This window comes from Muscardinus avellanarius, assembly GCF_963383645.1.
Source record: "Muscardinus avellanarius genome assembly, chromosome: 3".
Taxonomy (NCBI): domain Eukaryota; kingdom Metazoa; phylum Chordata; class Mammalia; order Rodentia; family Gliridae; genus Muscardinus; species Muscardinus avellanarius.
This window is the reverse complement of record NC_137788.1, coordinates 29,661,120-29,684,457: the sequence shown is the minus strand read 5'-3', so window position 1 is coordinate 29,684,457 and position 23,338 is coordinate 29,661,120. Positions and strand designations below refer to the sequence as shown.

General features: G+C 38.9%; 1 protein-coding gene across 1 annotated transcript in view; it reads right to left on the bottom strand.

The window, feature by feature from the left end:
* LOC308260047 (protein argonaute-3) overlaps positions 1 to 23,338 on the bottom strand; it is a gene marked incomplete at both ends in the record, with an annotated part of 115,815 nt that overhangs the window by 30,159 nt on the left and 62,318 nt on the right. The window contains 4 exons of the mRNA XM_080691381.1: positions 585 to 704; positions 1,595 to 1,742; positions 1,869 to 1,956; positions 7,206 to 7,340. Coding sequence (XP_080547507.1) covers positions 585 to 704; positions 1,595 to 1,742; positions 1,869 to 1,956; positions 7,206 to 7,340 — 491 coding nt within the window. The remainder of the gene's footprint in view (positions 1 to 584; positions 705 to 1,594; positions 1,743 to 1,868; positions 1,957 to 7,205; positions 7,341 to 23,338) is intronic.

Below are 23,338 nucleotides of genomic sequence, written 5' to 3'. Positions count from 1 at the left end.
CTTCCATCTCCAGACTCCCCAAAAAATAAAATAAAATAAAAACATTAATTCTGACAATCTATTTCCTGGATCTAATTAAAGAGCCTAGGGTTAAATTAGTAGTACTTAAGTCTTCATATAACCTACTAATGTTTAACCCCCTCAAATACTTCTAGATTATTCCATGATTCTTTTTAGTTTTGACAGCCCATAAAATGGTAATTAGGTATGAGCTGGCAAGAATATATATTTTTTGAGCCGGGCATGGTGGCGCATGCTTGTAATACCTGCGCTTGGGAGGCAGAGACGGGAGGATCACTCAGATTTGAAGCCAGCCTCGCTGGCTTAAGAGACCCTGTTTCCAAATAAAATATAATATAAAATAGGTCTGGGAGTATAGCCCAGAGGTAGAAGGGTTCCATCCCCAGTATCATCATAATACCTTTTTTTTTGGTACTGGGGATGGAACCCAGGGGCATTCTACCTCCGAGGTACATCTCTAGCCCTATTTTTTATTCTTTATTTTGAAACAGGGTCTCACTGAGTTGTGGAGGACCTCACTATTAAAATATCTTTTAATTTTCCATTTTTAGTTAAGTACTAACCAATCTGCTAATTTCCTCTTGTCTATCTGGTGCAGATCTTGCTGTTGCCTTGATCATAGTAGAAGTCTGATTGTCTGTTAGCTTCTTGATACATCGCTGCCCAGCCACAATATTACAGACCTATAAAACAGAAACAAATTTTATAGTAGTTATACATTTTCTTTTAGTTCTCAGTCTCAACTACATGTGAAGTAAAAATTTTAAATCTATTTCATTATCTGCTTTTTAAAAAAAATATATGTTAAATGAAAAAGTAGTAGGTTGGCGTGGTGGTGCATGCTTGTAATCCCAGCATTTGGGAGGTAGAGACTGGAGAATGGTGGTTCATGGACAGCCTCAGCTACTACTTAGCAAGGCCCTTCACAACTAAAAAATAGGGCTGGGAGTGTAGCTCGGAGGTAGAATTCCCATGGGTTCCATCCCCAGTACCAAAAAAAAAAAAAAAAAGGTTAAAATTTCAAAATAAATGTGAAAGTGGAGTGCGGTGGTGAATACCCACATTCTAGGTCTTGGGAGGCTGAGACAGGAGGATTGCAGGTTCAAGGCCAGCTATAGCAACTTAGCAAGACCTTTTTTCAAAATAAAAAATAAAAAGGATTGGGGATGTAGCTCAGAGGTTAATGCCCCTGGGTTCCATCTCTAATACCATTAAAACAAAACCAAATCCCAAGAGCTCAAATTTCAAAATAAATGTGAGAGTACTACGAATATATGAAGTAAGTTACAGGTCATAAAGGACCTCGAAAGAATGATAAATACACCGGGCGTGGTGGCACATGCTTGTAATCCCCGCCCTTGGGAGGCAGAGACAGGAGGATCGCGCAGGTTTGAAGCCAGCTGCGCGCGCTGGCTTAGGAGACCCTGTTTCCAAATAAAAATGTAAAAATAGGTCTGGGAGTGTAGCCCGGAGGTAGAAGGGCTTCCAGGAACCCCAGTACCACCAAAAAAAAAAAAAAAAAAAAAAAAGAATGATAAACACAAGATATTCATAAGCAACATAAAGACATTACTTCTAGTGGCAGGTAGGTATGTTTCTGCTCCTGCCCCACTTGCAGACATGGAAGGTGTGGGTACTTCAGCTGAAGAGTATATTTTTCTCTGAAATACTGTGCTACTGTTCTCTCTACAGTTTGGCCATTTTCTAACTGCAAAGGAAAGCTGTGGGAAAAACAAAAAGGAGTTATGAACAACTTTTATCTCATTATGAACCAGCAGAACTCCCAACTCACTAACTAGAGCAAGCTGCTTCACATCACCCCTGCTCTAACAAATGGTGTTTCTTACGTTTGATGACTGGCAGGCCTTCTTGTTACATTACAAACACGGTATTTCCGTCTCATTGTTCCACAATGAGTCACTTCAACCTTCAGACCTGTTCCCAACAAAAAAAACTGAAGGTTACAGAACTATCTCATAAAAATATTTATGCTTATAAAGCCTACTCATTACTATAAAAATCCAATTCTGAACATATAATCTGTGATACAGGCAATAAAATTTAACAAATAATTTTATACATAACATTGCTAATAATGGCCACAATCATGGTAGAACTAATGCCAAACATTTTCCCTGTCCTATCAAGCTCCACACATCAAGATCAAGGGAAAAAGGACTCCATTAATAAAAACTTTGTTCATGATAAATTCAGGTACTTAAGCTGGGAGAGGGAAGGAGGAATGGAAGGAGTTGCAGTAATTCTCAAGATAGTTTATAACTTTCAAAGTATGTGATATTTAAATAACTCAGTCATCACATACTGATTGAAGATCAGAATTTCAAAAAGGAAGCCCTTCAAAGATTAATAAAACAAGGAAAAAAAATGCCAGGCCTTTTTAACAGAAGTGGAGTGACAATTTTATTGAAGTATAATATAGTGATACAGCTCTTTTACAATATTGACTACTAGAAATCAAATGCACAAAATAATTCCTAAAGCAGGGACCTCTATCTTCTATGAAGCCACCAACCCCTTTTGAGATTCTGATGGAAGCAATATATTCTCCGAAAAATGCACATATGCATAATTTAATAATGATTTTAGGCATTCCCCAATCCCTGCAGTCCATCTATGAACTTAGAGCTTTGAGGATCCTGGGCTAACTTTAGAAAGCAAAGAAATGGTCTTTAAATCACTAGCTAAAAATCTATGGGATGAATTTTGTATTTTAAGTATCATTATACTCTTTATATATATAAAAACTCATGCTGAACAAGTTACGGGTTGCAAAAGAGGACTTATTTTTTGCACGTCTAAAATCTTTGTCTTTTGGATGAATTTTAAGTAGTGCTGTCAAATAGAATTTTCTGAGATGATGGAACATTCCACATCTGTGCTAATATTGTAAACAATATTAATGTATTATTCAGCACATGAAGTATGGCTATATGCCTGAGAAATCAAAATTTGAATTTAATCTTAATTTATTTAATTATAATTAATTTAAATATAAATAGTTACACCTAGCCAGTGGCTACTACATTGACCAGTGCAGTCTCAAGTTACCTTGAGTAGAGCTAACAAATACTTAGTGTCTACTGGTCACAGATAAGCAGCTCCATTTCTAAAGTTTGGACTAGACTTCAAAGAGTCAAAATCTAAAAAGGGGTAGATGGTGGACAATTTTTAGTTACCAGGCAGAATTCATGGTTATTGATCTTTGTATTATGTCTTTTATATTTGTGATTCCTACAGTGCAATGGTTCTCAACTGGAGGTGATTCCCTCAAGGGGACATTTGGTAATATCTGGAACTTTTTTTTTTTTTGATGATCTGGGGCTTGCACCAGGACTTTGTACATACTAGGCAACTCTACTACTGAGACCTCTAGCCCCCCAGGAGACCTTTTTGGCTATTATGACCTGAGGCAGGGGTGCTATTGGCCAGGGTTACCCCCTTAAATATCCTGATGTACAGAATAGTTTCCTCATCCCAACAAATAGTTATCCAGCCCACAATGTTAATAATGCCAAGGTTGAGAAGTTCTGCTACAGTAAAATTATTTTCTTATTTAATTACTAACTATAGTACCAAACAAAAAATTTACTCATATTAAGTGATATTTTCTTCTGTTATATGAACAGAAATTAAGATGTTAAATGGACCACAGTGTTACTGTATCAGACTGGTATGGGTTTTTCTTTAAAAGTACTCTTTCTCACTGGGAAGTAGTTTTTTTTTATTATAACTACGTTTATAAAACTTAAAATTTTAAACCAGTTACAGAATTTCCTATGCCTTTATATTATACAGGAGACTAGAAAATACAAGGGAGTCCTTTAATATGAAGTAATAAGCAAGATGTAAAAATATTGTTTAGGGGAAAACACAAAGGAAAGTTTAATAAATTTCTATTATTTGCACTACTTGGCAATTTGTTTTTAAGTCTTTCCCCAGAATTACAAAATATTAATAAAGTTCTCCATGCTTAGAAAATAAACTTTTACCAAAAGTAAACTGGTATTTGCATATACATATAGTGCTTTTAATCATATATTTCCAATAATGTTTCTGCTGTTTTAACTACCAAAAATTATTGGACGAAAACCCCACCCTAAGTTATTATTAAATAATTTGGGAAAAATTCAAGTGGTATAAAATGAATATACCAAATGATATACCCATTATAGCCCAGTTTATATCAATATTTCAAAACTACCATCAAATTCTTCATGCCAACTAAAATTAAACCCAAAGAGCACAGAACACAAAACTCTGATTCTCTTGACTTACTGTGGTAGGAATACATGATGTACTTTAAAGATCTCTCATTTAAAAAAAGCCTTCTTCTCTTTGAATGGAGAAAAAAGTCATTGGTTTGCCAATTAGATCCAACCCAGATTTTTCTACCCCAAATCTAAGACCATAGGTACATAAGAGACCAAAATCCAGGGGACTAACAAAAAGTTGAAATTCTAAAAAATAGACTAGATAATTCTCTGCCCAGGTCCCTCCCCAAACCCTCCATATAACAAACAAACAAGAAAAAGTTGGCTTTAATAAATATTTAACCTATAAACTTGGCTTTACCTTCACTATAACATCAACTTTATAATGCTTTCTAGTCATTTTGTCAGTCATTTCTTTGGGCCCCTGAGCAGTTGACGTTAAGACCGAGTCCATGCTCTTCGGGCAGCAGTTGAATCCTTGTTCTGTACATCTTGTATTTTCTGTGATAGAGCGGTGATATGAGTTGATTGCATAGTTACCGCATAATAATGTAAGTGACTTCATGGTATCAGAGGTGGTAACTAAGCAGCAACTCCACTGGAAACCATGGCATTTAGATGATCACATATATAATGGTAGGTAATGCACTGACCTCCTGACCATGCTGATTGTGTGGTTAATACAGAATATGAAAGGACAATGGCATGGTTGCAAAAGAGTTTTAACAGTTTCTTATTTTGGCACTTAAATAATCTGAGGCAAATGGATGCTTATTTTCAAGAAGGAAGGATTTTCCTTTTAATGTTTCATTACAATGACTATCTCTTTCCTGGTTATTGAATGACACAGAATGAATGATTACTGGAGCAAGCAGGATGTATTCAGCTACTCTAATTGACTTGGGAAACTGAAAGATGTTCAGTGAATAAACTTGAATGCTTCATTCAAACCACAAGCTGAAAATTATCTGCAACAAATAGGTAAAATCTTAAAATAAAAACAACATAATCATTTCTGACTATTTAAGATCTAACACTTAATATAAATAGAATTTATGCAATTCATTCTGTTTACAGAATATCTAATTTCTCTTCATGTCTAACAAAAATACAGTGGAGTCACATCTTACTTGAGGATGGGGTTCTAAAGGCATAAAAAAGGTAAGAATAATCATGTAGTAAATAAATCAAAAGTTATAAAGTAACAACCAAGGGTAATAATAAAAATTACTCTTTAAAAACCTCTTGAATTGCACAACCAAGCATGGTGGCACACACTTATAATTCCAGTACTTGAGAGGCAGAAACAGGAGGATCGCAGGTTCACAGCCAGCCTCAGCTACTTATTGAGGCCTTTCACAACTTATTGAGACTTTGTTTCAAAATAAAGAATGGAAAATAGGGCTGGAGGTAATGCTCAGAGGTATAATGTCTCTGAGTTAAACTTCCAGTACTGCAAAAAACAAAATAAAACAAAACAAAAAAATCTCTCGAATTGCTGATATTGTATAAGTGGGTACGGACTTAAAACTGTATAGGTGTATATAAGTGCATTTAGAAACATATAAAGACTAGCCGGGCATGGTGGCGCACACTTGTAATCCCCGCACTTGGGAGGCGGAGGCAGGAGGATCGCGCAGGTTCAAAGCCAGCCGTGCTGGCTTAAGAGACCCTGTTTCCAAAAAAACAAAACAAAACAAAACAAAACAAAAAAAAACAAAAAAGGTCTGGGAGTGTAGCCCCGGATATAGAAGGGCTTCCAGGAACCCCAGTACCACCAAAGGAAAAAAAAAAAAAAAGGGCTGGGGGTGTAGCTCAGAGGTAGAATGCCCCTGCTTTCAATTTCATTACTGCAAAAAAAAAAAAAAAAAAAAAAAAAAAAAAAAAAAAAAAAAAAAAAAAGAATAAGCTGGGCGTGGTGGTGCACGCTTGTAATCCCCACACTTGGGAGTCTGAGACAGGAGGATCACATGGTTCGAAGCCAGCCTCAGCTACTTAATGAGACCTTGCTTCCAAATAAAATATAAAATAGGTCTGAGAGTATAGCCTGGAGGTAGAAGCCCCTGGGTTCCACCCCCAGTACCACCACCCCCCAAAAAAAAAAAAAAAAAGTAAATATACAAATATACATAAAATGTAAATTTTAGAACACCATAACAATTTTTTTCTTTTTCTTTTTGAGGTCAATATAGAGAAATGTATGTGCAATGTAACACCACTGTATAAATTTTAGATACTAAGTAAAATAGGTAAGATCAACAGTCAACCTTAGAATGTACATTAAATAGCAAAGTTACAACTCTAGAACAGCACATAAAACAGGCTAGCCCCGTATTCATAAATTTTCTCCAAGGAACAAAATTTAAAAACTTACTGTCATTTCAAAAAAAATAAGAAAGTTATTATAATAAAATACGTTCAAATAATGATTCCTTTTTCTTTTTTATGGTACTGGGATTGAACCCATGGGTATTCTACCTCTGAGCTACACCCCAAGCCCTACTTTATTTTATTTTGAAATAGAGTCTTATTAGATTAATGAGATTTTTACTACTTGCTGAGACTATCCTCAAACCTGTGATCCTCCTGTCTCAGCCTCCCAAGCACTGGGATCATAGGCATGTACCACCATACCCGGTTCAAATGATTCTAGTTCTATAATAATAATATTTTTGGAACAAGCTTCCTACTTTTAACAGTATTATAGAAGCATTTTTCTATAACAGATTCATAATCCCTGTAGCTAGGAAGGAAAAGTATCAACAAAAAGTTAGCTGGTATCAACTAATTGTAGTTGGCATATCTTTTATTCAAACAGTTAAGTTAAATTTAATGCAATATTTTACAACTTATATTTTTATTGCTGATGTTATATAAACAAAAACATTTTAATAAAAGGTTGTTATACTCATGCATTTATAGTAAAGTTGTTCTAAATGCTAATTAATTCACCTTTTATCTCTTTGGTGAATTTTACACGATGAGAATCAGTCAGAGGTCTTGGTTGCTCATCAATATTATGAATGTCAAGAACTTCACACATGAACTGAATTACAGGTTGTGCTTTGTAGAAGGCAGTGGCAGAAACTAAGGGAAAAAACACAAACAGTACCAATTAGTGTTTCGCTAAAATATTCAGAAACTACATCTTAGGTTTCATGGTAGTTAACTATATACAGATTAAAAAGATCCTTAGGTACTTTTATGTGTGCAGGAGTGGTGATATGAACTGAATGCATAGTTACTGCAAAATAATGTTAAGTGCCTTCCTGATATCAGAGGTGGTAACTAAGAAGCAACTCACTGTAAACCATTGTATTTAGACAAATTATATATATACAGTATGTCACTGATCCACTATCACTGACCTGATGATGCTAACTGCAGGTAAGACAGAATATGAAAGGGCAATGGTATGGTTGCAAAGCAGTTTTATTTTATTTAACAGTTTCTTTTCTTTTTTTTGGAGGTACTGGGGATAGAACCCAGAGGTATTCTACCTCCGAGCTACACCCCAGCCCTATTTTTCATTCTTTATTTTGAAACATGTTCTCACTGAGTTGCAAAGGGCCTTGCTAAGTAGCTAAGGCTTTCTGCAACCACAATCCTCCTGTCTCAGCCTTCCAAATGCTAAGATTACAAGTGTGTGCCACCACACCCATTTTAAGAATGCTTATTTTCAAAGCAGAAAGGATGCAAAACATTTATGTGTGTGTGTGACTATTATGTGCTACCAAGGTACTGGGCATACAATGAAAAGTAAAATCAAGTAGAAAAAGAGCTATATGCCATCTTGTTATTTTCCTTCTCAAAAAACACAGCCGGGCGTGGTGGCGCACGCTTGTAATCCCCGCGCTTGGGAGGCAGAGACAGGAGGATCGCGCAGGTTCGAAGCCAGCCGCGCGCGCTGGCTTAGGAGACCCTGTTTCCAAATAAAAAAGTATAAAAAATAGGTCTGGGAGTGTAGCCCGGAGGTAGAAGGGCTTCCAGGAACCCCAGTACCACCAAAAAAAAAAAAAAAAAAAAAAAAACACACACACCCACTAGCCTGGAATGGTAGTGCTCAGCTGTAATCCTAGTACTTGTAATCCTGTAAACCTGAGAGAAAAGAATGGCAAGTTTTGAAATCAGCCTGGGTAACATATTAAGAACCTGTTTCAAAGTAAAAAAAATAAGAAGAGATAGGGGTACAGATTAGAGGTAGAATGCCCCTGGGTTCAATCCCCAGAACCAGAAAGGAACAAACAAAAGATAAATAAATGAAAGAAAGAAAGAAAGAAAGAAAGAAAGAAAGAAAGAAGGAAGGAAGGAAAGAAATCCCACTATCTGTTGAGTTTAAGTGTAAACATTTTATGCTGTAATCTTTCTCTTCCTGTCCTTGGTTTAGGATTAAATGTCCTCCATAAAATGTCCCTTGCTTCTACAAAAAATACTATGAAGACTTCAATAGTAGTTTTCTCAGGATATTTGCAAGATGGTAAGGCCACTGTGAGCATTTTTTTTGTTTGTTTTTCAATTTAATTTTTTTTAACTTTTGTGATACTGGGGATATCACAAAATTCTACCTTGGAGCTATGATCCCAGTTTTATTTTATTTCTTTTTTTTTTCTTTCTTTCTTTTTTTTGGTGGTACTGGGGTTCCTGGAAACCCTTCTACCTCCGGGCTACACTCCCAGACCTATTTTTGCATTTTTTTATTTGGAAACAGGGTCTCCTAAGCCAGCACTCGCGGCTGGCTTCGAACCTGCGCGATCCTCCTGTCTCCGCCTCCCAAGCGCGGGGATTACAAGCGTGCGCCACCACGCCCGGCTTATTTCTTATTTTAAAATAGGGTCTTGCTAAGTTACTTAGGCTGGTCTCCCATACCTGGCTAAAATTTGGGAGGATTTTTGATACTGGAGCTTGAACCCAGGTATATTCTAATTCTCAGATATACCACTAAGTCCTTTTTATGTTTTATTTTGAAACAGGGTCTTGCTCAGCTGCCAAGAGTCTTGCTAAATTGTTGAGGTTAGCCTCAAATCTGAGATCCTCCTATCTCAGCCTCCTAACTACTGAGATTATAGGCATGCATGCTCTACCACATCAAGCTCTGCTATAATATTTTTTATCTTTAAATCTTAAATTTGTTTTTAAACAGCACTGGATATTGAACCCAGGACTTGTATATGCTAGCCAAGCACTCTAATACTGAACTATACTACACTCCCAGCCATTGTTTCCTTGTGGTACTCTGGATTGAACCCAGGGACATTCTACCTGAGCTATACACTCAGTCTTTTTTTTATGTTTGTTTGTTTGTTTGGAAAAATGATCTTATAGCCAGGCATGGTGGCACACGCTTGTAATCCCAGCATTTGGGAGGCTGAGACCGGAGGATCAAGGTTTGTGGACAGCCTCAGCTACTTAGTGAGGCCCTTCGCAACTCAGTGAGACCCTGTTTCAAAATAAAGAATAAAAAATAGGGTAGAGGGTGTATTTCAGAGGTAAATGCCCCTGGGTTCCATCCCCAGACCCACAAAAAAAAAAAAAAAAAAAAAGAAAGAAAAAATGATCTTTTTAAGTTGCTGAGAGGCTCAATTTCAGTCTAACATGACTGTCACCTCTTCTCCCCAAGGAAATTAAGAAGCTGATACTAAAATCAACATAAAAGAGCAATGAAACAAGAATAGCTAACGCCAGGCATGGCAGTGCACCTTGTAATCCCCCCTGCTTGGGAGGCGGAGACAGGATTGGGCTGGTTTAAGAGACCTTGTTTCCAAATTAAAAAAAAAAAGTAGTAAAATAGGTCTGGGAGTGTAGCCCGGAGGTAGAAGGGTTTCCAGGAACCCCAGTACCACCACCACAAAAAAAAAAAAAAAAAAAAAAAAAAAGGATAGCAGAGTGTGGCACTTGTAATCCCAGCATTTGTGAGGCTGAGATAGGAGGACAGCAGGTTTATAGTCAGCCTCAGCAACTTGTGAGGCCCTCTACAATTTAGTGAGACCCTATTTCAAATGAAATAATAAAAAATGGGGTTTGGGGTATAGCTGGGAGGTAGAATACCCCTGGGTTCAATCCAGTAACACACACACACACACACACGTACGTATGTACGTGCAATGAAACAAGAATAGCTAACACAATTCTTGAGAGGATCTGCCCTATTTATCTATAAGATTTTTATAATCCTATTTAAAAGCCAAAAGACTGAGGAAAGACATAGAGAGCAGCAGAATAGGCTTGAAAATCTACCTCAGATTATATACAAAACCAAATTTCTATTCAAAGAACAGAATAGGAGGAGGAAACAAACATTTATTGAAAAATACAGAATATCTTTATGTTCTTGGAGATAATGAAGGATTTCTTTAAATAAGAAACAGAAACTAAAAACTTAAAATCTGTAAGAAAAAAGATACCATGTAAACAAAACATAAAAATTAAAATCAGAGTCAGTCCTGGTAGTACATGCCTATGATCCCATTACTTGGGAGACTGAAACAAGAGCCTCAGTAACATAGCCAGACTTTGTTTCAAAATAAAAAATAAGAGCCAGGCGTTGTGGCGCATACTTGTAATCCCAGCATTCGGGAGGCTGAGACTGGAGGATCACAGCTCAAAGACGAGCCTCAGCTACTTAGTGATACCCTCTGCACCTCAGTGAGACCGGTTTCAAAATAAAAGAATAAAAAATAGGGCAGGGGGTATAGCTCGGAGGTCGAATGCCCCTGGGTTCCATCCCCAGGAATACCAAAAAAATGTGTGTGTGTGTGTGTGTGTGTGTGTGTGTGTGTATGTAAATAGTTCCTATAAATCAAGATAAAATAATATAAAGTGGCAAAGAATATGAGCAGATATTTGTAGGAGAGAAAATCTAAATAGCAAAAGCCATAAATTTTCACTAATTATCTTATTTGCAGTTAATAAAATATGTATATATGAAGCTATCAATCAAGATTTGTAAAAAATTTCAAGCAAATCTGGGAGACTGAGCCAGGTGTGGTGGCGCACATTTGTAATCCCAGCATTTGGGAGTCTGAGACAGGAGGATCATGGTTCGCAGACAGCCTTAGCCCTCTGCAACTCAGTGAGACCCTGTTTCAAAATAAAGGATAAAAAATAGGGCTGGAAGCCGGGCGTGGTGGCGCACGCTTGTAATCCCAGCATTCGGGAGGCTGAGACCGGAGGATCGTGGTTCGCGGTCAGCCTCAGCTACTTAGTGAGGCCCTCCGCAACTCAGTGAGACCCAGTTTCAAAATAAAGAGTAAAAAATAGGGCAGGGGATATAGCTCGGAGGTCAAATGACCCTGGGTTCCATCCCCAGACCCGCCAAAAAAAAAAAAAAAAAAAAGGGCTGGGAGTGTACCTTGGAGGTACAATGCCCCTGGGTTCCATCCTCAGTAACACACACACACACACACACACACACACACACACACACACACACACGCAAGATTAATTTTATACCAATCAAGATTAGTAAAAAAAAAGTTTCAAGCCAGGTGTGTGGCACATGATTGTAATCCCAGCATTTGAGAGACTGAGACAGGAGAATGGTGGTTCACGGACAGTCTCAGCTACTTAGTGAGGCCCTTGGCAACTTAGTGAGACCCTGTTTATATTCAAATATAAAAATACAGCACTTGGGAGGCTGAGACAGGAGGATTGCACAGGTTCGAAGCCAGCCTCAGCTGGTTTAAGAGACCGTTTCCAAATAAAATATAAAAAATAGGTCTGGGACTTTAGCCCAGAGGTAGAAGGCTCCTGGATTCCATCCCCAGTACCACCAAAAAACAAACAAACAAACAAAAAACAAAAACAAAAAAACCCCAAATATAAAGAATAAAATAGGTTTTATAGATTGCAAAATAAAAAAAAGTAAGTTGTAGCTCGGAGGTCCAATGTCCCTGGGTTCCATCCCCAGACCCTCAAAAAATAAACAAACAAAACCTAAAATGCTACTGATGCCAATATTTTATGTATTTTTTAAAAAATAAATCTGCCAGGCAGGCATGATGGTACACACCTGTTAATCTCAGTACTTGGTAGGCCGAGATGGGAAGATCCCAAGTTTGAAGCCAGCCTAAGGAATTTAACAAGATCCTGTTTTCAAATTAAAAAAAAAAAAAAAAAAAAAAGAGGCGCCAGGTGTGGTGGCGCACGCTTGTAATCCCCGCGCTTGGGAGGCAAGACAGGAGAATCACGCAGGTTCGAAGCCAGCCGCGCTGGCATAAGAGACCCTGTTTCCAAAAATAAAATAGGTCTGGGAGTGCAGCCCGGAGGTAGAAGGGCTTCCAGGAACCCCAGTACCACCAAAAAAAAAAAAAAAAAAAAAAGAGGACTGGGAGTGTATTTCAGAGGTTTCGAAGGTAAAATGCCCCAGGCTTTTTTTCCTTTTGTGGTTTGGGGCATGGAACCCATGGGCATTCTACCTCCAAGCTAAACCCTCAGTCCTATTTTTTTATTCTTTATTTTGAAACAGAGTCTGAGTTGCAAAGGGCCTAAGTAGCTGAGGCTGTCTGCGAACTGTGATCCTCCTGTCTCAGCCTCCCAAATGCTGGGATTACAAGTGTGCACTACCATGCCCAGCTTTGCCCCAGTGTTTGATCCCCAGCACCACATGAAATAAAAGAAAAAAAAAAAAGGAAAGGAAAGAAAAAGAAATCTGCCAATTAAACTGTGACAAATCATCAATTGTAAAATATCTCCCAATTTGAAGATGTTGAAAGTGAAAAAAATTTGAGTCTTAGATTAATAAAATGCAGTCAGTTTAATTACATATTTGAGAGTTAGGAGAGTGTCACTAAAAAAGTATTCTCAAAACATGTTTAGCTACATAATTAGAACTAAATTGCTTCCTTTCATAAGAAAAATTTTCCATGTTTATCTCCACCACCAATTTCATTCACCTAGCTCTCATCTGTCACTCCTTGGGAAATGTTCCTCAAACAGGAGACTAGAATGGATCCCTTTGTTATGCTTCCATTACACTTGGTATTCTCCTTTGTAGTACTTATAAAATTGCTCAATACTAGTCTTCTCCAGCCAATTTCAAGTTGAATAGAGGCCCTGCAATTCACTGAGACCTTGTTTCCAAATAAAGAATAAAAAATAGGGCTAGGGCTCAAAGGTACAATGCCCCTGGGTTCCATTCTCAGTAACACACACACACACACACACACACACACACAAACTATAATCCAGCAATTCCATTTCTGGTTTTATAACCAACAAAAATGAAATCACTATCTTTTTCTTTTTTTAAACAGGGTCTCACTAAATTGCAAAGGGCCTCACTGAGTAGCTGAGGCTGCCCACACTAACCGCGATCCTCCTGTCTCAGCCTCCCGAAAGCTGGATTACAAGTGTGCGTCACCACGCCTGGCTGGAATCACTGTCTTGAAGAGGTATCTGTACTCCACGTTCACCGCAGCATTTGTCAGAATGGCCAACATATGGAAACAACCCAAGTATTTGTGGATCTATCAATGAATAAAGAAAATGCGCATGCACGTGTGTGTGTGTGTGTGTGTGTGTGTGTGTGTGTGTGTGTGTGTGTAAGAGGATACTGTTCAGCCTTAAAAAAGAAATGACACCGGGCGTGGTGGTGCACGCTTATAATCCCCGCACTTGGGAGGCAAAGACAGGAGGATCGCGTGCAGGTTCAAAGCCAGCCTCACTGGTTTAAGAGACCGTGTTTCCAAATTTTAAAAAGTACAAAATAGGTCTGGGAGTGTAGCCTGGAGGTAGAAGAAAGAAGGAAAGAAGGAAGGAAATAAAATAAAATCACCAGGTGTGGTGGCACATGTTTGTAATCCCAGTCCTTGGGAGGCTGAGACAGGAGGATGGAAGTTCGAGGACAGCCTCAGCTACTTAGCAAAATCCTTCACAATTTAATGAGATTCTGTTTCAAAAAAAAAAAAAAAAAAAAAAAAAGCGGTGTAGCTCAGAGGTAGGATGGCCCCCAAGTTCAATTCTCAGAACCAAAAAAAAAAAAAGAAGAAAATAAAAGAAAGAATAGGAAAAGAGGGAAGTCCTGTAATTTCACATTACATTAAATGCATTAAGTCAAACACAGAAAGACAAGTACTGCCTGATTTCACTTATATGTGGAATCTAAAAAAGTCAAACTCTAAAAGAAGAATGGGTGTAACCGTTACCACGGGTTAGGGGGTGGGAAAAGGGATGATGTTAGTCAAAGGGTAAAACTTTTAGTTAAGAGTAAGTTCTGAAGACCAATGTACAATGTGCTAAATATAGGCCATAATAAGGTACTGTATACCTGAAATTTACTGAGAGATCTCAAACCTTACCGCACACACACCTAAGTATGAGCTGATCGTGTTAATTCACTTGACTATGATCATAATTTGCTATTTGTGTATTATCAAAAATCATGTTATACACTTAAACACAAATACTTTTTATTGGTCATCATACCTCAATAAAGCTAAAGGAAAAACAAAACTATTAAAATTTTGGATGTTCAGCCAGGCATGGAGGTGCATCTTGTAATCCCAGTACTTGAGAGGCTGAGACAGGACGGTTGCAGGTTTGTGGCCAGCCTCAGCTGCTTAGTGAGGCGCTCCGCAACTTAGAATGTTTCAAAATAAAGAATAAAAAAATAGGGCTCGGAGGTGGAATGCCCCTGGATTCAATCCCCAGCATTCCACCCCCAAATTTAGATGTTATTTTCATTTCATTAATATATAATCTTTCAGCTGGGCGTGGTGGCGCATGCTTGTAATCCCAGTACTTGGGAGGTAGAAGGCTTCTGGGTTCCATCCCAGTCCCCCCCAAAATAAATATGTATAATTTTTTATAGTCACACCCAGTTCCTGATCCTTGACTTTTGAAAATGGCTAATCTCACTTATCATAATATTCCCTAGTTCTATTTTTCTACAAATAACATAATTTTGTTCCTCGTGGCTGAATAAAATTTCACTGTATGCTTATACCACATTTTCTTTATCCATTCATCTGCTGACAGATACCTAGGCTAGTTCCATTTTGGGAATTGTGCTATTATTATTATTTTTTTTGGGGGGGGCAGTATTGGGGATGGAACCCAGGGGAATTCTACCTCTGAGCTACACCCTCAGCCCCATTTTTTATTCTTTATTTTGAAACAGGGTCTCAATGAGTTGCAAGGGGCCTCACTAAGTAGCTGAGGCTGTCAGCAAACCATGATCCTCCTGTCTCAGCCTCCTGAATGCTGGGATTACAAGTGTGCGCCACCACGCCCAGTGGAATTGTGATATTATAAACATGCACATATCACTATAGTATTTTAATTCTTTTGGATAGATACTGAGGAGAAGTATAGCTGGGTCATACGGTATGGTTCCATTCCTGTCTTTTTTCTTTCTTTCTTTTTTTTGCTGTACTGTGGATGGAACCCAGGGACACTCTACCACTTTAAGCCATATATATATATATATATATATATATATATATATATATATATATATATATATATATATATATATGGTGGTCTTTTACTTTTTTAATCAGGGCCTCACTGAATTGTGAAGGGCCTCACTAAGTAGCTGAGGCTGTCTGCAAACTGTGATCCTCTGGTCTCCGCCTCCTGAATTCTGGGATTACGAGTATGCGCCACCATGCCTGGCTCCAATTCTTGTCTTTTGAGGGACTTCCATAATGATCTCCACAGTGGTTGTACTAATTCACAATTCCACTAACAGTGTGTAAGAGTTTCTCTTTACCCACATCCTCACCAACATTCATTATTAAGATGTTAAATTCCATCTTTATATTTTCTAGATAATGAAAACTATTCTACAAAGTAGTTATATTAAATCATACTTCTACCAATAGCATGTGAGTTTCTTTTACTTCAACCTCACCAATATTTGGTATTTTATTTTGTTTTGGGCAAGGGGACTGAACCTAGAGTCATTCTACTTCTTAGCTACACCCCTGGCCCTTTGTACTTTTTAACTTTTTACTTTGTTGAGGCTGTTCTTGAACCTGCAATAGGCCTGTTTTAGCCTCCCAAGTACTGAAATTATGGGTGTACACCATCACACCCAGCTAACATTTGGTATTTTATAAAATTTATAATTTTATAAATCTGATGGGTATCTGATGACCCTTTGATTTCATTCATAATTTTTTCACATATTTACTGGCTATTTGGATTTCCTCTTTTTGTGTCTAGGTTGTGTTAGTACTGGGGATTAAAGCCAGAAGCACTTTATCGCTGAGACATATCCTCAGCATTCTTTGAGACAAGTTCTCACTAAGTTACCAAAGCTGATCTTGAGACCTTCCTGCCTCAGCCTCCTGAGAAGTTGGAATATTGGTGTAATGTATGCACCAACCCTGCCTAGCTGGGTTTCTTCTTTTGAAAGCTACCCATTTTTCTATTAATCTGTCCTTAGATTTTATAAAAATCTTAGTTATATGAGCTGCAAATATTCTAATATTTTAACTTTTTTTTTTTTTTTTTTGGTGGGTCTGGGGATGAGACCCAGGGGCATTCGACCTCCGAGCTACAACCCCGGCACTAGTTTTTATTCTTTATTTTGAAACCAGGTCTCACTGAGTTGCATAGAGCCTCACTAAGTAGCTGAGGCTGTCTGCGAACCGTGATCCTCTAGTCTCAGCCTCCTGAATGCTGGGATTACAAGCGTGCGCCACGACACCCGACTATTTTAACTTTGTTAATAGTATCTTTTGTAGTACACAAGTTTTAAATTTTGATGTAATGAAGATTATCGGTATTTTCCTTTATGGTTCACACTTTGCATTTTGTTCAGTGTTAGAAACATACTCTTAGCCGGGTGTGGTGGTGCATGCTTGTAATCCCACCCAGCATTTGAGGGGCTGAGACAGGAGGATCGCAGTTCATGGAAAACCTCAGGTACTACTTAGTTAGGCCCTTTGCAACTCAGTGAGACCCTCTTTCAAAAAATAAAGAATAAGCCGGGCGTGGTGGCGCACACTTGTAATCCCCGTGCTTGGGAGGCTGAGACAGGAGGATCACACAGGTTTGAATGCAGCCTCAGCTACTTAGTGAGACCCTGTTTCCAAATAAAATATAAAAATTAGGTATGGGAGTATAGCCCGGAGGTAGTCCACCCCAAGTACCACCAAAAAAAAAAAAAAAAAAAAGGGCTGGGAGTGTAGCTTAGAGGTAGAATGCCCCTGGGTTCCATCCCCAGTATCTCTCTCTCTCACACACACACACACACACACACACACACACACACACACACAGAAATATACTTTTATTCTTATTCTAAAATAAGGTTTGCCTTTTCACATTTAATATTATCTCCCTAGAAACAAAATTTGTGCAAAATATAACATGAACCCAATTATTTCGTAAATGGCTAACAACTGTATAAACATGATTTAATGAATACTCTTTCCCTACCTCAGATATACACACAACTGCTTTGTTTCTGGGCTCTATTTCCGGCTCATTAATCTGTCTGTCCCTATAATTTTTTTTTTTTTTTTTTTTTTTGGCACTGGGGGATTAAACCCAAGGGCTACATTCACAGCCTTTTTTTTTTTTTTTTTTTTTAGGGTCTGGGGATGGAACACAGGGGCATTTGACCTCCGAGCTACACCCCCTGCCCTATTTTTTATTCTTTATTTTGAAACCAGGTTTCACTGAGTTGCAAAGGGCCTCACTAAGTAGCTGAGGCTGTCCGCGAACCGCGATCCTCCGGTCTCAGCCTCCCGAATGCTGGGATTACAAGCGTGCGCCACCACGCCTGGCTTCACAGCCCTTTTTTAAAATAAAAAAACAAAAAACTTTTGCAGTACTGAGGATAGAACCCAGGGGCATTGTACCTCCAAGCTACATCCCCAGTCCTATTTTTTAGTGTTTTTATTTTTGAAATAGGCTCTCACTGAGTTGCAAAGGACGTAAGTAGCTGAGGCTGTTGGTGAACTGTGATCCTCTGGCCTCAGCTTCCTGAATGCTGGGATTATAAGCGTGCACCACCATACCTGGCTCCCCAGCCCTTTTTATTTATTTATTTTTATTTTAAAACAGGGTCTCACTATGTTGCCAAGGGTCCCACTTAATTGTTGAGGTTGGCCTCAGACCTGCAACCTTCCTGTATCAGCCTCCCAAATACTGAGATTACAGGTATGCCCAGCTACTCTTAATAAATAGGGGAATTCCTGTATTTTTCTTTTTTTGGCAGGTCTGGGGATGAAACCCAGGGGCATTTGACCTCCAACCTACACCATCTGCCCTATTTTTTATTCTTTATTTTGAAACAGGGTCTCACTAAATTGCAGAGGGCCTCACTAAGTAGTTGAGGCTGTCCACGAACCACGATCTTCCGGTCTCAGCCTCCCAAGTGCTGGGATTACAAGCATGCACCACCACGCCCGGCTCTGTAGTTTTCTTTAAAATTGTACTGGCTTTTCTTGGTAATTTATTCTTTCATGTAATCTTAAATTGACTTAATCAAGCCTTATTACATACCCTATTGGGATTTTACTTAAAATTGTATTTATAGATTAACTTTGGGAGAACTGCTCTTTTAGGATTTCTTAATAAGTCTAATGTATCTCATTTATTTAGTATTTTTTCTTTTGTCTCTTAATAAAGTCTTTGAGTTTAGAGACTTCTCTAGTCTTTTATTCCTGGGCAGCTGATTTTCAATCCAAATTTGGTCTCATATTGTTAAAGATCAGCTAAGACATCACTTACTCCTACAAATACTTCTGACTTCAGACGCATCTGGATGCTCTTCCTTAGTGCTCTTGGACTTGTTTACACTGGGCATGGAGAATATACTGACGAATAAGACTGACAGTGCCTAGTTTCAAGGAGCTTTCATTCTATAATAAACGATTATGATTCAGGGTGACACATGCTAATACAGGGAAGTACAGTGTGCTATGGGAATATATAAAAGAAATACCTAACTCAGACTTGGGGGATGACTGGATGGGGGAGAAGGGTATCAAACACTGCTTCTCAAAAAAGTAACATGTACAGCTGGGCGTGGTGGCGCACGCTTGTAATCCCCGCGGCTTGGGAGGCAGGGACAGGAGGATCGCGCAGGTTCGAAGCCAGCCACGTGCGCTGGCTTAGGAGACCCTGTTTCCAAATAAAAATGTAAAAATAGGTCTGGGAGTGTAGCCTGGAGGTAGAAGGGCTTCCAGGAACCCCAGTACCACCAAAAAAAATAAATAAAAATTAAAAAAGTAACATGTACATTGAAACCTGTAAGAACAGAAAAAACACAATAGTGACTAAAAATCATATCATCTGTGTTTTCTCTTGATTTTTACTAATAAATCTCTCATTGTTAAACTGTGAAATTATCTACCCCTTTTTATTTTTTTGGTACTGGGGATGGAACCCAGGGGCATTGGACCTTCAAGCTAGACCCCAACCCTATTTTTTAGTCTCTTTAGTTTTGAAACAGGGTCTCACTTAGTTGTGAGGATCCTCACTAAGTAGCTGAGGCTGTCTACGAACCATAGTCTCCACCTCCCGAATTCTGGGATTACAAGCATGTGCCACTACTCCTGACTGTCTTGTTTGTCTGTCTGTCTGTCTGTCTGTCTGTCTGTCTGTCTGTCTGTCTATTCAGTGTGTGGGTCTAGGGATGGAACCCAGGGGCACTCAACCTCCAACCTACACCCCTGCTCTATTTTATTTTTTTGCGGGTTTTGGGATGGAACCCATGGGCATTTGACCTCTGAGCTACACCCCCTGCCCTATTTTTTATTCTTTACTTTGAAACAGGGTCTCACTAAGTTGCAGAGGGCCTCACTAAGTAGCTGAGGCTGTCTGCGAACCGCAATCCTCCGGATTCAGCCTCCCGAATGCTGGGATTACAAGAGTGTGCCACCATGCCCGGCTCCCTATTTTATATTCTTTATTTTGAAAACAGGGTTGCACTGAGTTGTAGAGGGCATAAGTAGCTGAGGCTGTCCGCTTACTGCGATCATCTGGTCTCAGCCCCCCCGAATGCTGGGATTACAAGCATGAGCCACCATGCCCGGCTATTTTTTATTTTCATTTATTTATGTATGTATTTATTTTTTGCAAGTCTGAGGATGGAACCCAGGGGGATTTGACCTCCAAGCTACACCTCCTGCCCTATTTTTTATTCTTTTTCTTTTTATTTATTATTTTTGTGGTACTGGGGTGGAACCCAGGGACTTTTTACCTCTGGGCTACACTCCTAGACCTATTTTTTTATGTTTTATTTGGAAACAGGGTCTCACTAAATTGGTGAGAACCTCACTAAGTAGCTGAGGCTGGCTTCAAACCTGCATGATTCTCCTGTCTCGGCCTCCCAAGTACTGGGATTAAGTGTGTGCCATCATGCCCGGCTTTTTTATTCTTTATTTTGAAACAGGGTCTCACTAAGTTGCAAAGGGCCTCACTAAGTAGCTGAGGCTGTCTCAGCCTCCCAAATGCTGGGATTACAAGTGTGCCCCACCATGCCTGGCTATTTTTTATTTTGAAACAGAGTTTCACTAAATTGCTGAGCTTGGCCTCAAACCTGCAATCCTTGTCTTAGTCTCCCAAGTACTGGGATTACACGCACCACTATGCTCACATGAAATCATCTACTTTGGAAGCATTATTTCTGCTCTTGGCTTCTCTGCACAATTTGTTGGCTCTCATTCTATCTATGATTCTGAACCGCTCCTGACTTTTTTTTTTTTTGGCAGCACTGGTAATTGAACCCATGGGTGTTCTACCTGAGCTAAACCCTCAGACCTATTTTTTATTATTTACTTTAAATAGGGTCTCAATAAGTTGCGAGGACCTCACTTAGTAGATGAGGCTGGCTGCGAACCTGCCAGCTCCTGTCTTAGCCTTCCAAGAACTGGGATTACAGATGTGTACCACGCCTGGCCAGATCTAAAATTCTAACTACATACTAGATGTTTCTATCTGTATGTCAGATAGAATCCTTGAGCTTTGGACATGTTAACATATGATCTATCTCTACATGGCATACACTATTAACTAACCAGCAACAGCATATCTATTTCCCAGAGTTAGTTGACAGCAGCACCACTCATACCTGATAGAAATTCCAGAGTTATGAATAAACATACAATGGAGAGTGTGCCCTTTTTGGAAATCAGGTTATGATAAAGTACAATCACTGCTTCTGAAGTTTGTTTCAAGGATTAAGCAATCACAGAAGTTTTCAGACCAAGTGTTTTTGTGTTTCGTTTTTTTTTTTTTTTTTTGGTGGTACTGGAGACTGAACTCAGTGCATTCTAACTCTGAGCTACTCTCCCAGCTCTATTTTGTGTTTTTAAATTTTGAAAGAGTCTCACTAAGTTGCTGAGGCTGGCCTTGAACTTGCAATCCTGTCTCACCTTCCAATTAAATGTTCTTTTCTTAATGTGTCAACTTGGCTAGGCAAAAAGCTGCTACTTATTCAAACAAAACTAATCTAGGTATTGTCTGAAGCTTTTTTTATAGATGTAATTAAAGCCTATCATCAGTTAATTTTAAGGGATATTATCCTGGATACGGTGGATAGGCCTGATCTAATTAGATAAAAGGCCTCAAAAGCAGGGCTGAAATTTCCTTAAGACAGACAGAAAAGAACCCTACAGACAACAAATTCAGATCATGCCCATGATTTCTAGCCTGCTTTTCCTGGAGGCCTGCTTTAAAAATTATCTTTTTTTTTTTTTTTGTGGTGGCACTGGGGGTTGATCCCAGGGACATTCTACTTTTGAGCTATATTCCCAGCCCTATTTTATTTTTATTTGGAAACAGGGTCTCACTAGGTTAATGAGAGTCTCACTACTTGCTAAGGCTGTCCTCAAACCTTTGATCCTCCTGTCTCAGCCTCCCAAGTGCTGGGATTACAAATTTGTGTCACCACATCCAGCATCTGGCCATGGTTCTTAAACCTGTTTTTTTCCAGCTTAATCCTTAGAATATGCTCCTTCCTCTCCATCCCACATCAAACCATCACCACCTCTTACCTGAACTAGTGATTGATTGAAAAGTCTCCTAACTGGCTTCTCAGATTAGTTTTTTTCTCCTCTATCTATTCTCCACACTGCTGCCAGAGGTCTCTTTCTGGAAAACAAATATGATCATGTCACTATCCTTAAAAAACCGTTGCCGTCTCCCTATCTAAAGGATAGAGCTTTTCATTAATTTGTTTCTTTTTTGGGGGAGGGGCAGTACCCCAGGGGCATTAGAACCCCAGGGGCATTCTACCTCTGAGCTACAACCCCAGCCCTATTTTTTATTCTTTAGTTTGAGACAGGGTCTCACTAAGTTGCAGAGGGCCTAAGTAGCTGAGGCTGGCCTTGAACCCATGATCCTCCTGTCTCAGCCCTGCCCCATTACTGGGATTACAAGCCTGTGGCACCAGGCCTGGCTTAATTTGTTTTTATCTCTTATATACTACTACTTTCTTTGCATTTAATATTCTGTCATTTTTCTAACTTGCTGAGATAAATGCTCAAGTCACTGATGATGTTCCTTTTTTTTTTTTTTTAATTTTCAGTGCTGGGGATGGAACCCAAGGGTATTCTACCTCTGAGATATAACCCAGCTCTATTTTATATTTTTGAAATAGGGTCTCACTAAGTTGCAGAGGAGCTCACAAAGTAGCTGAGGCTGGTCCTTGAACCTGCAAAGCCTCCCAAATGCGGGGATTACAAGCGTGCACCACCACGCCCGGCTTGAGAGTAAAAATTTTCTTTTTTTTGGTGGAACTGGGGTTGAAACCCAGACGCTTTCTACCTCCAGGCTATACTCCCAGACCTATTTTTTTTATATTTTATTTGGAAACAGGGTCTCACTAAGTTGCTGAGAGTCTTACTAAGTAGCTGAGGCTGGCTTTGAACCTGTATGATCCTTCTGTCTCAGCCTCACAAGTGTGGGGATTACAAGCGTGCGCCACCATGCCTGGCTTGAGTGTAATTTAAAAGTGTGTTTTACTAAGAAAAATTTAATTTTCCAAATGAGAGGCATGTGATTTTTTCTTTTAATTTCCTATTTTAAAATAGTTTCAAAGTTATAGAAAGGTATAAACAGTACAAAGAACTCCTGAATAACTTTTACAAATTTTCTAGTTGTTAACATATGAAGTAGGTCTTTTA